At 39.3% G+C, this 17,063-nt stretch overlaps 1 protein-coding gene across 4 annotated transcripts in view; it reads left to right on the top strand.

Moving 5' to 3' along the window:
• Positions 1 to 15,910, top strand: part of NR5A2 (nuclear receptor subfamily 5 group A member 2) — a 149,718-nt gene extending 133,808 nt beyond the window's left edge. For all 4 annotated transcript variants that reach the window (XM_001142695.2, XM_525014.7, XM_009440427.5 and 1 more), the window contains one exon: positions 12,451 to 15,910. In XM_001142695.2, coding sequence (XP_001142695.1) covers positions 12,451 to 12,698 — 248 coding nt within the window. In that variant the 3' untranslated portion in view covers positions 12,699 to 15,910. The remainder of the gene's footprint in view (positions 1 to 12,450) is intronic.
• Positions 15,911 to 17,063: the final 1,153 nt, after the last annotated feature.

Raw genomic sequence — 17,063 nt, 5'->3', positions numbered from 1 at the left:
ACACAGCACACAGCCCCAAAATACAGGTTTCCTGAAAATACTCAGATTACCACTTCACAACATCAAACATATCAAATGTTTTTCCTTCTACTCATTGAGCTCAATTACTTCCATTTTGAATCAAATTACACTTTTTCTAGAGATACATTATAGGAAAAGAGCTTTGTTATATTTGAAATTGGTTAGGAATTTAACAAGGTGAGGAACTTTAAAATTGCTTAAGAGTCTAATAGCTGGGGGTATTGATACATAGAAAGTGCTCAATATATTTTTATTGAATTAATTTGCATATGCTTTGTATTCATGGGCACTGAATACAAATTAGCCAATTCAATAATAAATGCATTGGTTGTCTTTTATGTGTGTGGTGCTATACCTGTGTGGTGTAGGAAATAAGAAACATAAGTCAGAATCTCTGCCTTCTGAGAGAATGCAATCTAGCAGGAGAGGCGCAAGGCATAAACCAGTAACCGGAGAATCCAGAAAAGCTTGCCTGGGAAGATGCGATTGCAAATATGTGGAAGATGTTCCACAGACAAGCAAGCAAGAAGACTGGCGTGTGAAACAAAACGGATTCTCTTATTCGACAAATGTGAACTGAGCTCCTCCTTTGTCCAGACATTATGCTAGGCCTGGGAAAGGTTATAATTAACAAGATAGACATATCCCTGTCCTCATAATTGACAGTGAAATTACCATGTAATACCCAATGCCCTGCATGATGGGCAAGTAGAGTGTGCTGTAGACTCACAGCAGAGAGGACTTCAAGGAGGCTTCCTGGACGTAATGATATCTGCGCTGAGGCCCAGGAGATTGGTCAAAATTATCCAAATAAAGGTTAGGGGAAGAAAGTTCCAGGTACTGGCCCAGGCACATTCAAGAAACTGAAAGAAGTTGGTGGGTGGGGTGAAATAAAACGGGATAGATAAACAGGCCAGATAAATGTGTTTAATCTTTAACCCAGGGTAGTGGGGTGCCATTGAATGATTTTAAGCAGAGGGTACTAGAGGACATAATTGGATTCACATTTAAAGTTATCACTCATGCTGTTGTGAGGAAAATGCATTTGGAGGCGGGGACAATATTGGAGGAATCAGTTATAAGGAACAGAGGCGAGTTACGGTTGCAGCAATGGAGAATAAAGGACAGATTCAAGACGCAATTAGAAAGCAGAGGCAGCAACTCGGTGATGGCTGGATTGGAAAAGAAGAGGACAGGGAGGAGTCATGAATGAATCTGGGTCTCAGGCTTGAAATCCCAGGTAGATATTGGGTAACGGGATGGATTCTTAGTCCAATCATTGGTATAAGAAAAGCAGGAGAAGGAGCATGTTTAGAAAGCCAGACAGATTGAGCTACATTTTAGACACTGTGAGTTTGAGATGTCCCCTAGCTATCAGGTAGAGACATCTAGTAAATAGTAAACAGTCATATGTATAGAACCAAATAAAGTTATATGCTGCAGTCTTCCACATGGGTCACTGAGTGAGCTGGTGAAAGCATTGAACACACTGAAATAAAATGTTCAACACATGGAAAAGTCCAAAGGATTTGAGAAAAACAAGCAGGCTTGGCACTACAAGCCAAAGCACCCAGCCAAAAAGTCCTCTTTGAATCCATTTCCCAAGAAAGTACAATCTATAATGGAGTTTGTGCTTTTCACTTGCTGTTATAAAACAATTCTACACAAAATAAAAATAAAGTTGGCCATGAATTTGATATGGAAGAATAGCAGCATGTCAAAGGCAAAAAAAAAAAAAAAAAAAAGAAGAAGGAAGAAAAGAAAAAAAGAAAAATGTTGGTTTAGGGCAAGAATTTAAACAAAAAAGCTTATTCTCATATTTCCTGAGGATCTCCTCTGTGCTGAGCACTGGCCAGGCACTAGGAATACAGCTGCACATAAGACCAAGTCTCTGCCTACACGGCTTTCATTCTAGCATTCTAGTGGGGGGTGACGGGCAATTTTGTTTATTGTTTTTTTTTTTTTTTTGAGACAAGATCTCACTCTGTTTCCCAGGCTGGAGTGCAGTGGCACTATCTTGCTTCACTGCAGCCCCAACTTCCTGGGGTCAAGTGATTCTCCCACCTCAGCCTCCCAAGTAGCTGAGACTATAGGCGCAGACCATCACATTCACTAATTTTTGTATTTTTGTAGAGACAGGGTTTCTCCATGTTGGCCAGGCTGGTCTTGAACTCCTGGGCTCAAGAGATCCTCCAGCCTTGGCCTGCCAAAGTGCTGGGATTACAAGCGTGAGCCACTGCACCCAGCTTGGCAATTTTTAAAATTAGACAAATGTATGCATAATGTAAGGTCAGTCATGAACAAGCAATAATAAGAACACATCATTTAGGGATATAAGAAAACAGGTGATATTGTTTGGATCCTTGTCCCTGCCCAAATCTCATGTCGAACTGTAATCCCCGATGCTGGAGGTGGGGCCTGGTAGGATGTCTTTGGATCATGGGGTCATGACCCAAAACACCAGGTCCCTCAGGGCCTGGTGTTGTCTTGGTGATAGTGAGTTCTTGCCAGATCTGGTAATTTAGAAACGTGTATCACCTCCCTACACATACTCTCTCTCTCTGGCTCCTGCCTTCACCATGTGATGTGCCTGCTCCGCCCTCACCCGCCACCATGATTTTAATCTTCTTGAGACCTCCCCAGAAGCTGAGCAGCTGCCAACACCATGCTTCCTGTAAAGCCTGCAGGTTCATGAGCCAATTAAACCTCTTTTCTTTATAAATTACCCAGTCTTAGGTATTTCTTTATAGCAGTGCAAGAACGGCCTAGGGGAAATACAGAATTCTGGATTATGATCACCTCTGGGGCATCAGGAATTCGTTCTTGGGAGGAACACACAGATAGCCTGAAGGGCTCTGACCATGTTCTGGTCTTCCTGATGAGTGGTGGATTCATAGGTATTCACTATACTATGTTTAAAAACTGACATATACATTACATTTAAAACATTAATTATAGTAAAATATGCACAATGTAAAATTTACCATCTTAACCACTTTTCCATAGATTTTAATAGACTTTTTTTTTTTTTTTGAGACAGAGTCTTGCTCTGTTGTCCAGGCTTGAGTGCAGTGGCACGATCTCAGCTCACTGCAGCCTCCGCCTCGTGGGTTCAAGTGATTCTCCTGTCTCAGCCTCCTGAGTAGCTGGGATTACAGGTGCCAGCCACCACACCCGGCTAATTTTTGTATTTTTAGAAGAGATGGAGTTTCTACATGTTGGCCAGGCTGGTCTTAAACTCCTGACCTCCAGTGATCCACCCGCCTTGGCCTCTCAAAGTTCTAGGATTACAGGCATGAGTCACCGCACCTGGCCAACTTTATTTTTTAGAGCAGTTTTTTTTTTTTTTTTTTTTTTTTTTTTTAAACGGAGTCTCACTCTTGTCACCCAGGCTGGAGTGCAATGGCACAATCTCAGCTCACTGCAACCTCCAACTCCCGGATTCAAGTGATTCTCCTGCCTCAGCCTCCCGAGTAGCTGGGATTACAGGCATGCACCACCACACCCAGCTAATTTTTATATTTTTAGTAGAGACAGGGTTTCACCATGTTGACCAGGCTGGTCTCAAACTCCTGACCTCAGGTGATCTGCCCGCCTCGGCCTCCCAAAGTGCTGGGATTACAGGCGTGAACCACCGTGGCCAGCCCTGGTGTAGTTTTAAGTTCACCACAAAATTGAGCAAAAGGTACAGAGACTCCCCACATAACCCCTGCCCCCCTACTGTCAGCATTCCCCTACCAGCACAAGCCTCCCCTACTGTCAGCATTCCACACTGGAGTGAAACCTTTACAATGAATGCCGCTACATTGACACATCCTCATCACCCAAAGTCCGCTGTTCACATTAGGTAGGTAGGGCTCGCTGTTGATGTTGTTCATTCTATGGATTTGGACACACGTAATGACATGTATCCACCATTACAGTATCATACAGAGTAGTGTCACTGCCCTAGAAGTCCTCTGTGCTCTGCCCAGTCATCCCTCCTTCTACCAACTACTGGCAACCACCCATCTTTTTATTGTCTCCATAGTTTTGTCTTTTCCAAAATGTCACACAGTTGGAATCATACAATATAGAGCCTTTTCAAAGTGGCTTCTTTCATTTAGTAATACACATTTACGTTTCCTCCACGTCTTTTCATGGGCCAACAGCTCGTTTCTTTTTAGTGTTGCGTAATATTTCATGGTCTGGATACACCACAGTCCAACCATTCACATACTAAAGGACATTTTGGTTACTTTCAAGTTTGGGCAATTATGAATAAAGCTGCTATAAACATCCCTATGCATGTTTTTGGGCAGACATACATTTTCTTCATAACCATTTAAACGTATACAGTTCAGTAGTGTTAAGTTCATTTGCATTGTTATACAACCAATATCCAAAATTCTTATCTGACAAACTGAAACTCTATACCCATCAAACAACAACCTCTGTTCCTCATTCCTGCCAACCACCATTCTATTTTCTGCGCCTATGAATTTGACACAGGTGCCTCTAGGTACCTCTTATAAGTGGACTCATAAGTGTTTTCTTTTTGTGACTGGCTTATTTCACTTAGCATAATGTCTTCAGTGTGACAGAGACCAGAGTAGCCCACCATTCCCTTTGAACATTGGTATTGTACCACAAAATCAAGTGGTTTTCAAACATTTTTGATCCGTGGGACCTTTTTTTCTAAACCATGTATACAAAAAAAGTCAAAAGTGGAGAAATTCTTATTTCTTAGCCTTGGCACCTGTACAATACAATTGGAAGGGGTTGGGGTGGGGCTTGTCCAGAGAAGTCCCCACAAAGGTGCCCCATAACACTAGACTGTGCTCAGTCTCCATCGTGAGACTATTATTTATAATAGTGATTTGTGGCATTTAAGATGTGAAATTTCCTTCAAAATCTCAAACGTTAAGTTGTGTTACATGCCAATTTAAATGTCAAATGTATATTATTTCATTCAAATTATCTGAAAACCATTCATTCGCATATCATGAGACCCTTTAGAAACAGAACTACTTGACTAACCAGCACTTCCCATTCTCCAACTCCAGCAAGTGACAGAAACTTGCAGGCATTGACACAATAGGGGAAAAAAAAACTCCAGGACTTTAAAATAATGAGCCCTGCAGGGTTCAGATTCCTGCTCCGCCAGAGGGAAGTCTCATGGTAGAGCATACAAGGACTTTAGAGTGAGACAGGCCTGGTCATAAATTCAAGATCTTCTTACCAGCATTAAAATCCTAGATGAGTTTCTCAACCCCTTTAAGCCTCCGTTTTTCCATTGGGAAAATGATATTAATAATAACTTCCCCATAAGATTCTTAAGAGGATTAAATGAGAAAACATATGTTAAAGACACTTGTCACATTAATTGGTGTTTGGTAAATGTTATTTCCTCCCTCATTCTTACTAACTTTGAGATCCTGGGAAAGCCATTTAATCCCTCTCATTCTTAATTTCATAATACCTATAACACCTTCTAGGATAGAATCCTTTACAATTTAGCTTATCCTAAATCCCACTCCTAGGCCAGTTTTCTACATACTCTCACTAACTCCTGGGATTTCACCCATCACCCATCAGCTGTACACTGATAAGTCCCAAATCTATACCTCCAGCCCAAGCCTTTCTCTTGAGGTCTAGACCTTTATGTCTGGCCATTTCCTGGACATCTTCACCCAATATTCCATGTGCCCCTTAAATTCAACATGGCCATACCTAGACTCCTTAAATATTGCTTCTCAAATCTGCTGCTCCTCTTGCCTTGGTGATGGCCACCATCTTCTTCCCTTAACAGACACCTGGAAGCCATCCAGGACCCTCACTCTTTCTCTCTGTCTCTCCTACTTTTTATTAACCCAAGGCCAGCAAACCCTGTTGCATCAACCATCTTGATGCCTTTCAAGTCCCTCCCCACCTCCTTGGCCGCCATATTTCTCATCTGTGTTCCTGCAGCAGGCTCCTGGCTGGTCTCCCTCCATGAGCCTGCTCTCCCCTCACCCTCCTGCACACACTAGTCCCTTCTACACAGTTCTGGCAGAATGCTTTTTTTAAAATCAGAAAGCTGACCATTTCCCTCTTTCCTAAAACCATTCAGTGTTTCTGCCTTGCTTTCGGAACAAAATCCAGACCATCTGACATGCAGCACTCTTCACAGTCTTAAACCTTAGGGCCCATCTTCATCTTGCCCACCTATTCCTTCTCCACAAAGGCTGAGCTGTTTAACAGCGTACCAAAGACCTCTCTGTTCTTTCCTTCTCTAGGGTTTGCATATAGGCCACTGTCTGCTAGGATGTGCGTTCTCTTCCACGCGTTGCTCAGCTCATTCTAACTCATCTTTCAAAACTCCTCAGGTGTCACCTTCCCCAGGGACCCCTCTTTTCTCTTGAACCCTGTGTTAGCTGCCCATCCTGTAAGGGCACTGCTTATCTGTATCACATTAATTGAGCTACTGTACACAGAGACTGTGCCTTTTATTTCCGTATCTCCAACACCCAGACCAGAGCTGTTAAGACTGAATGAATGAATGAATGAATGTGTATACATTGTGTATGCACGAAGGTATGAAATAATAAATAAAGCATGTTAAGAATGTTTTGTAAACTACAAAGCACCAATCAGTTGTAAGGGCCTGTTATTTCTGTGTACATACATAGTATATACACTTTATATCTACTTTTTTTTTTTTTTTTTTAAGAGACAGGGTCTCACTCTGTTGCCCAGGCTGGAGTGCAGTGGCACAATTACAGCCTACTGCAACCTTGAACTCCTGGGCTCAAATGATGCTCCTACTTCAGCCTCTCAAGTAGCTGAGACTACAGGCACACACCACGTCCAGCCAACTTTTTATTTTTATTTCTCGGGGGAGACAAGGGTCTTGCTGTGGTGCCTAGGCTGGTCTCAAACTCCTGGGCTGAAGTGATCCTCCATTTTTGTAGACAGCTCCTGCCAAGGGCAGCATTTTCTTATTATTAATTTGCCTGTGAAAGCACAAAATTATACGTTCTAGTTGGTAAAAATAACTCTTGGGTTAGTGTGTGTGCATGTGTGTGTGTGTGTACACACCTATATTATTCTAAGGGACTTATGGGAATGAATTTAAAATCTTGAGTTTCAGATTTTGCTGGAAAGTGGAGATAGAATCTAAGTTTAGGTGTCAGCACCAAAATTATCCTGCCCTCCCCTCCCCAATCCCTAAACAGCCCTGATTTCTTTTTAAAAGTGAACTTTTTTCGTATGAAAAGAACGAACATGTTCTGCAACTTCCAGAAGTTCTTACAAAATTAGTTATGCAGATTATCCATATTTAGCCCTTTAAAAAATAATTATGAACATTAGCTCCTTACAGAAAATCTATTTTCTTTCTCCTTTTCTAGCGGAAAGGGCCTTCTGAGGGCAAATCGTGTGACAGTTTATAGATTGTCATCTCTCTAAAGACCTCAAGGAAAAGAAGTATTTTCTATGTGCAAAACGGTACCTCTTTTTTCCTCCTTTATGTCCTTTAAAAGATTAGATAAGCCAGCTCGCAACTGTAATTAATCCCAGATAACTCCCAGTTACTGGGACCGGGAGTAGCTGAGGCCGGAGGATCGCTCAAGCCCAGGAGTTCAAGGCTACAGTGAGCTACGATGTCACCACTGCATTTCTGCCTGGGTGACAGAACGAGACTCTGTCCCTATTTATTTAAAAAAAAAAAAATCAGGCAACAATATTAGTAATTTAAAAAAAATAAAAAATATTTAAAATCTTTAAAAAGACAAAAAAGACTAAGGAATTTTTTCCCACTTTTGAAAAATTAACAAAGATAATTACCTTATCAGCAAAAGTCAACACACTCCATTTGAGCCTCACAGCCCCCAGCCCCCTGGCTCAGCCGAGGACCCATTTCTGAAAAAGTGTGTTGAATGACAAGGTTTATAGGCTGCACCATTATGGCAGCTACCAGGGAGGCAGAGATGAGTATCTTCCTCTTCAGAGAGAGCCTGAATGTTGTGTGTGACTGAAAAGTCAGTACCATAATATATTCAAGAAGACCTAAGGGTTTACTTTCCAATAAGGATGGAAAAAAATCTGAGCACCCCACTGTGAGCTTATCGTAATGCTGCTTCATATAAAAAGTTGGTAATTAGTCCCTGAGTGAATAAAGTAGAATAGATGATAACAGATTGATACTAAGAGAAGCACAAAATGCTCTTGCCAGTCATCAAAATTTAAAGGCTATAGAGAAAGGGTTGGGGATGCCTCTGTCTGTTTACATACTATTTCCAACTCAGAATTTGTAATGATAGGGTTTATTAACTGGTGCTTTTAAATTGTATGAAAATGAAGCTTATATAAATTTCAAAGGAACGCACAGAGTGCCAAATGCAGGAGCCTTTGCAATCCAGCCTAAAATACCACAGAAAAACTGGTGGAAATTTTTATCTCATATCCATCTCTTTTCCTCCAGCTGGGGGTCTTTTGCTAAAATCCAGATGTGGGACAATGCTATTTAATATGAGAACCAAACAGCACATTTCAAAAACATGTATTTCTGGGAACTCCAGAACACGTAATCATTTGTCTAGATTTTGGTTTATTTTCATATAATTTAATATCAATTCACTTGTATATTTCTGTTGTTAGAGACTCCTGCTATAGATGAGTTCAGACTCCCAAGTTGCCAGCTACTATTCATTACTTAAGATGGAATAGGACTTGATTTTTATTGGAGGGACATTCCAGAGAAAATGGAAATCAGGACAATTTCAGTGTTTACATTTGGGCCATAGCTTTGCGTTAAACATGCTTCCCCTTTCCATCCCCAAGTTCTGAGAATTTAGATTTCTATTTATATGGGATTCATGTTTTAATTTTCATGAAAAAGTATGCATTTTCATCAAAACTAATTCCATGAGTACTGAGGAAACACACTTAAGTTTCTAAACTCTTCCTAAAAAGTAAATACAAGTGAACCACATAAATGAGTGAAAATTCCAGGTCTTCTGGGAGGTGGTATCATTTGTATTTTGGCACTTAATCTCTTCCATTGCTTTTAGGTCCTTGTGAACTGTCTGTGAACTACCTCAATTACAGTGGAAAATCCAGGGTCTACCTGTCTGTCAGATCCAGTCCGCAGCATCCCAGGGACTGATTCCAATCCAAATGAGAACATAAGCACGTTTCCCTTAACACAAAACTGACCAGTGAAAATCCTCATTTGCAAAACATGTAAATTAGAACTTGATTATTCAGATCACAAAGGGATTCATCAGAGGACTTTTTGAATAGAAAACACCATTACATGTAAAGTACAGTATTTTATTTCAGGGAGAGATCCATTACATATATGCCAAATTTTTTGAAAATCAGTCTCTAGTTAGAAAAAGAAAGGAAATTGGCTTGTGAAATAATTTAACAGGTCAAATTCACAATTGTATCAATCTTGGACAAATGCATCAATAATGTGAAGCAAGGAGTTACCGGTGTATTCCCTGGGGATGGCTGAACTAAAGCATATCCCTTATCCCCAGGAGCTTACGGTCTGCATAGGGAAATGGACAGTTAAATAGACAGAAGCCAGCATCAAGGCAGGCAGCAGAGCAATGATCCTGGAATGGCATGGTCAGTAAATGAGAGGAATTCACTCAGAACTTCTTCAGGATCACTGCCATGTGTATAGATATAGAAACAAAATAGACATTCGGCAAGTAAGAATCTTTGGGACAATTAGCAGCATATGTTTTATTATTTCATGATAACATTCATCAAAATAGCTTAATGGGTTAATTAATTCAGGCGTGTGGATTCAATTCTGATCAGCTTTAGCAAAAAATAGTATATTTAGCCAAAATATGAGACACCTATATATTTTCCTGCCAGAAGGAAAATTGCACATATTTCCAAAGTTTTGGGGGAAAAGGGTGTCAGTTTGGACCAGTATTCATAGAAATTAACCATCGAGGCTGGACGCAGTAGCTCACGCCTGTAATCCCAGCACTTTGGGAGGCCAAGGTGGGTGGATCACTGGAAGTCAGGAATTCAAGACCACCCTAATCAACATGGTGAAACCCCGTCTCTACTAAAAATATAAAAATTAGCTGGGCGTGGTGACACAAGTCTGTAACCCCAGCTACTCAGGAGGCTGACGCAGGAGGATTGCTTGAACTCAGGAGGTGGAGGTTGCAGTGAGCCGAGATCGCAACACTGCACTACAGCCTGGCAACAGAGCAAGACTCTGTCTCAAAATAAAAAAAAGAAAGAAGTTAACCATTGAATGCTGAGCTGAAGACTCTAAATTATCATTCTATAATAGTAAGTGGATAAACCAAAACTTATGATCTAGCCTTTGTTTTATGTTTGTTGGTAGTTTTCTTTCTTTTTGTTTTTCCTTAACAGAGCAGCATAGTTTATCACAGAATGTTAAAACTGGTTCTCAAAAAAATACAATTATCAAAAAAGGAAAGTTTCAAACAACTTTCTAAAAAGGGTATTCTTCATTTTTCTTACATTTTACATTCATTCTATGCAAATTTCTACATCCTCTCTATTAATCTCTGACTGTTACTAGCTTTGCTTGCTGGTGAGAGTATTTTTCACTGTAGCATAAAATAATACTGCATTTCAAATTTTTAATAGTCATGTTTTAATCACTATAATGCAAAACAAATGTAGATTTTTCTATCATGTACCAAGGTAGGACATATTGAAGGTATTTCTGATTGTTTATATTTTGTAATTTTGAACCAAGTATGACTCTGGATACATAGTCATACTTATAAATATTTTTAAGTAACTTAAAATCATTTTTAAAATATATTAAATAAGACAGGTGGAATATGCTTTACTAACTGTAAAGTACTGCATGGGTAAAATGTCCAGAGCACACCAATGTGGTTGCCAATTTAAATGCCACCGGAAGACTCAGAGCTCCTTATTGTGTAGTATTTATCTGTTTGTACAACTCATCAATGAATAATCAAATATGTTTGAGTCTCCCATCTCACTTTGAAAGAGATGTGGTACCAACTCACTACATAACTATTTCAGTACTAATTCCTCACTGTTTTTAATTTGGGTCAGAGACTTGGGGATGGAAAGGGGAAGCATGTTTAATGCAAAGCTATGGCCCAAAAAATGTAAACGCTGAAATCGTCCTGAACACACTTCAACAGCGAATGTATGACAGCCCAGTGTAAAGCCATTTAGAAATAACAAGATGGACATGTACACATATGTAGGTTAAGTTCAACAGTATATAATGCCCAAAACAGTATATAGTGGGTATGAATTACTTGAACCGAGTTTAGTATCTTTATCCTTTCAGTCATAGTACTGTGTGGTTTTCTCCATATTCTCTTATTTATTTTTGTCCAATTAGAAAATAAAGCAGGGCAGGGTGGCTGCATCTGTTTACTTTCTGAGCATGGGTGTATGTAAACACACACACGTATGTGTCTATTTTTTCCAGAGGCTTCTATGTACACATCATATAAAAGTCATACTGTTAACATAAATCAACCCCAGAAGAGAAATTCCAGCATACCATTTTCCCTTGCCTATTGTCTGTGTGTGTGTTTGTATGTCAGTCTGTCTTTTTTTATTCTGGCTTTCTCTCTTATTCAGTATTTATAAGGACCTTTAGGGCAGATGTCTAAAAACAACTGCATAGTCATCAGGAGTTAGGCAGAATGAAATGCCTTTGCTCATCTTCTCTACATGAGTGACCAGAAGAAAAAAAGAAACACAGAGTATCAGACTTTAGAAACCACATGCAGGTTAAAGGGCACCGACCATCCTGGCTTGTGTTCTGCCTAAAGGACAAGGCTCTCATTTGATAAAGATCATTAGTCACCAAGATATATATTTTAGAGAGTTCCCAGTAGCGAATATTCTGTTGGCAGTCACTGGAGTGTACCAGATGGTTCATTAGCATAGGCTAGACAAGTCAAAGACTTTCAGAATCATTTAGAAAATGTCAAACAGAAACAAGAATCCTGTCACTTTTTATTAGAATTAACTACATCATACCCTGGACACAGATTTCACCTTGGGTCAGAAAAATTAATACAGAATTATATGAATTGTGTAATATACTGGGTTAAGATAGGTCTTTCTCCAGGGACTCATTTGCTGGCAATATATTAAGATCCCTCTACTTTAGGAATCCACAAACCTTTCCTTTTGTAAGATGTGAAAAGAGTTGACCTTGCTCAAAATCCATTGGTGTCTAATTGATTTGAGGTATATGCAGAATTTCAACAAGACATTCTTCTAAAGCTCTTTTGTGATCCTTTTCCCAGGAAGCTTGGTGAGTGGGGTTTACTGAATATTCAGCAGCATGTAAAGTATGTTTATGTCAAAAGGAAAATACATCCATTAATTGAACACATTGCTTTAGTAAACAGGAATTGAAATGCGATTGAAATGTTGCTTTCTTTTTTTTTTTTAATGCAGATGTCAAAAACCTTGAAAACTTCCAGCTGGTAGAAGGTGTCCAGGAACAAGTCAATGCCGCCCTGCTGGACTACACAATGTGTAACTACCCGCAGCAGACAGAGAAATTTGGACAGCTACTTCTTCGACTACCCGAAATCCGGGCCATCAGTATGCAGGCTGAAGAATACCTCTACTACAAGCACCTGAATGGGGATGTGCCCTATAATAACCTTCTCATTGAAATGTTGCATGCCAAAAGAGCATAAGTTACAACCCCTAGGAGCTCTGCTTTCAAAACAAAAAGAGATTGGGGGAGTGGGGAGGGGGAAGAAGAACAGGAAGAAAAAAAGTACTCTGAACTGCTCCAAGCAACGCTAATTAAAAACTTGCTTTAAAGATATTGAATTTAAAAAGGCATAATAATCAAATACTTAATAGCAAATAAATGATGTATCAGGGTATTCGTATTGCAAACTGTGAATCAAAGGCTTCACAGCCCCAGAGGATTCCATGTAAAAGACATTGTAATGGAGTGGATTGAACTCACAGATGGATACCAACACGGTCAGAAGAAAAACGGACAGAACGGTTCTTGTATATTTAAACTGATCTCCGCTATGAAGAAATTTAGGAACTAATCTTATTAATTAGGCTTATACAGCGGGGGATTTGAGCTTACAGGATTCCTCCATGGTAAAGCTGAACTGAAACAATTCTCAAGAATGCATCAGCTGTACCTACAATAGCCCCTCCCTCTTCCTTTGAAGGCCCCAGCACCTCTGCCCTGTGGTCACCGAATCTGTACTAAGGACCTGTGTTCAGCCACACCCAGTAGTAGCTCCACCAAATCATGAACAGCCTAATTTTGAGTGTCTGTGTCTTAGACCTGCAAACAGCTAATAGGAAATTCTATTAATATGTTAGCTTGCCATTTTAAATATGTTCTGAGGGTTGTTTTGTCACGTGTTCATGATGTTAAGAAAATGCCGGCAGTATCCCTCATCTTATATAAGTGTTAATTAATATTAAGGGAAATGACTACAAACTTTCAAAGCAAATGCTCCATAGCTAAAGCAACTTAGACCTTATTTCTGCTACTGTTGCTGAAATGTGGCTTTGGCATTGTTGGAGTTCATAAAAAATTTCTGGCAGGAAGTCTTGTTAGTATACATCAGTCTTTTTCATCATCCAAGTTTGTAGTTCATTTAAAAATAAAACATTAAACACATTTTGCTAGGATGTCAAATAGTCACAGTTCTAAGTAGTTGGAAACAAAATTGACGCATGTTAATCTATGCAAAGAGAAAGGAAAGGATGAGGTGATGTATTGACTCAAGGTTCATTCTTGCTGCAATTGAACATCCTCAAGAGTTGGGATGGAAATGGTGATTTTTACATGTGTCCTGGAAAGATATTAAAGTAATTCAAATCTTCCCCAAAGGGGAAAGGAAGAGAGTGATACTGACCTTTCTAAGTCATAGACCAAAGTCTGCTGTAGAACAAATATGGGAGGACAAAGAATCGCAAATTCTTCAAATGACTATTATCAGTATTATTAACATGCGATGCCACAGGTATGAAAGTCTTGCCTTATTTCACAATTTTAAAAGGTAGCTGTGCAGATGTGGATCAACATTTGTTTAAAATAAAGTATTAATACTTTAAAGTCAAATAAGATATAGTGTTTACATTCTTTAGGTCCTGAGGGGCAGGGGGATCTGTGATATAACAAAATAGCAAAAGCGGTAATTTCCTTAATGTTATTTTTCTCATTGGTAATTATTTTTAACAGTACTTAATTATTCTATGTCGTGAGACACTAAAATCAAAAACGGGAATCTCATTTAGACTTTAATTTTTTTGAGATTATCGGCGGCACAATCACTTTGTAGAAACTGTAAAAAATAAAAGTATCTCCTAGTCGCTTAATTTTTTCATAAATGTTTCTGGCTTTTGAGTAGTGTATTTATATTGTATATCATACTTTCAACTGTAGACAATTATGATGCTAATTTATTGTTTCTTGGTTTCACCTTTGTATAAGATATAGCCAAGACTGAAGAAACCAAATATATGTGTTTACTGTAGCATGTCTTCAAGTTAGTGGAACTTAGTTCAGGGACACAGAAGAGTCTTAATGAATTAAAATCATTCACTTGATTAAATGTCTGTAAATCTTCATCATTCCTACTGTAGTTTATTTAATATCTATTGTAAATTATGTGACTTGTAGCTTCCTCTGGTTTTCAAGTAAACTTAACAAGGTGGAGTCTTACCTGGTTTTCCTTTCCAAGCATTGTAAATTGTATACCAAAGATATTAGTTATTACTTCTGTGTGTACAAAGAGGATTATTTTATTATGTTTATTAATCACCTCTACTACTCATCCACATGAAGGGTACACATTAGGTAAGCTGGGCGTTGACTCATGCGCAGTCTCAGTCACCCGTGTTATCTTCATGGCTCAAAGGACAATGCAAAATCGCTGATCAGAGCTCATACCCAAAGCATTACAGAGAACAGCAGCATCATTGCCCTCCCCAGCTGAAAAACAAGTTGGCTAGAAGATACATGGAGAGGAATGGTGTTGTCAACAGTTAATGAAACGGTTCTATCATGCATGTGTAATGTGGATGGAGACAATTATAAGATTTGACTATAACTATTTGGAGGGTCTTTAACATTGCCAAAAAAACAAATATGTTGATTTTTATTTTATTTTATTTTTTATTTTAAGAGGCAGGATCTTGATCTCACATGTTGCCCAGGCTGGCCTTGAACTCCTGGGCTCAAGCATTCCTCCCGCCTCAGCCTCCCCGGTAGCTGGGACTAGGGGTGCATGCCAGCATACCTGGCTACGTTGACTCTTAAAATCTATGTTCTCTTATTTTAAAGATACAGTACTCCCCACTGAAAATTAAACCTAAAAAATGTCACATATTGGTATGTTGTTAACCTGGTAGATTAAATCATGAGAATGATTAGAAAGACGGGCAACACAGCGGGTTACATCCACACTGCTGATCACACCAACGACAGGAGCTGATAAGCAAGAAAGCATCACAGCCAGCGTCTGTTCACCCAAGGTTGACCAGTGAAGTTTCTCTAATGTTGATTGTTAGCCGATTTGTAACCTGGCATTTACTTAGCAACTGCCTTATCAATTACAGGATTTACCGGTAAAAGCAGACTCAAATATAAAGGTTTTGGCTTAACTTGGTTTATTATAGTTGCTCTATGTTTGTAAACAGACAATCTCTAATGTCTGATTATTTGTATCACAGATCTGCAGCTGCCTTGGACTTGAATCCATGCAATGTTTAGAGTGTAAAGTCAGTTACTTGTTGATGTTTTCTTACTGTATCAATGAAATACATATTGTCATGTCAGTTCTTGCCAGGAACTTCTCAACAAAATGGAATTTTTTTTTCAGTATTTCAATAAATATTGATATGCCCAGCCTGATAATTTTTAAAAGTTTTTGTGTTGTCCTCATTCTATTGGATACTAAAGCTTCTAAGTAAGAGACTTGACTAGGAGTGAAATCAAAAGAATCCCACAGGAATAGATACTTTTCCCTTCAGATAACTTCTAGAGTGGTTGACTGTCCTTCCATGGATACCTGAAGCATTAAATTCAATCTGCGCATCATCTCTACACGTGAAACAAAGTATTTTATATCATTTACTGTTATAATCAATAAGCAGAAAAATCTTAATAGCATCTCACTTTTTTGTAGAGCTTATGTTGTCCTGATAACTTTCCCAAGTGCTTTCTTAATTCACTTGGTCCTCAGAACAGATCCAGGAGGTATTATTATTCTCATATTAAAGCCCCTTGCACAAAAGGATTCGATACACTAGTCAGAGGAGTAGCGGGAATTTGAACCTAGGCAGTTTGACTCCAGAATCAACACTCTTAAACACTACACCATTCTGTCTCTAGACCAGGAGGACACTTCAGATTTGCTTCAAAAGGCAAAGATAGGCCGGGCGCGGTGGCTCACGCCTGTAATCCCAGCACTTTGGGAGGCCGAGGTGGGCAGATCACCTGAGGTTGGGAGTTCAAGACCAGCCTGACCAACATGGAGAAACCTCGTCTCTACTGAAAATACAAAATTAACCGGGCATGGTGGCACATGCCTGTAGTTTCAGCTATTTGGGAGGCTGAGGCAGGAGAATCCCTTGAACTCGGGAGGCAGAGGTTGCAGTGAGCTGAGATCGCGCCATTGCACTCCAGCCTGGGCAAGAAGAGCAAAACTCCGTCAAAAAAAAAAAAGGCAAAGATACTGGAGAAAATCAGACATCAGGTCACCTCAAAGTATATAGATATTTATCAATAACCCAAACATAAAGCCTTTATACTTTATGGATGTTAAGCCTAAAAAGTAAGATGCCCATGTTCTAGAAATTAGCCTCCTTCAGTACCATTGTGGCTTTGCAGATGTTTAAGGCAATAAAATAACTATGAAATCCATTTTCAAAATTAATAAAACCTCTATTACAAAATAGTGTAAAAGCCACAAAACACTTAACAATGTTTAGGAAACATTACGGTCCAGCCTCCCACTTCACACTCCACCCTTCCCATCCCTACTCTGGGCCAAGATAAGCAGGAAGTGCTCATTCTT

This window comes from Pan troglodytes, chromosome 1, assembly GCF_028858775.2.
Source record: "Pan troglodytes isolate AG18354 chromosome 1, NHGRI_mPanTro3-v2.0_pri, whole genome shotgun sequence".
In the NCBI taxonomy this organism is placed as follows: Eukaryota; Metazoa; Chordata; class Mammalia; order Primates; family Hominidae; genus Pan; species Pan troglodytes.
The sequence above is the reverse complement of the archived record's forward strand: the minus strand, read 5'-3'. Positions and strand labels throughout refer to the sequence as shown.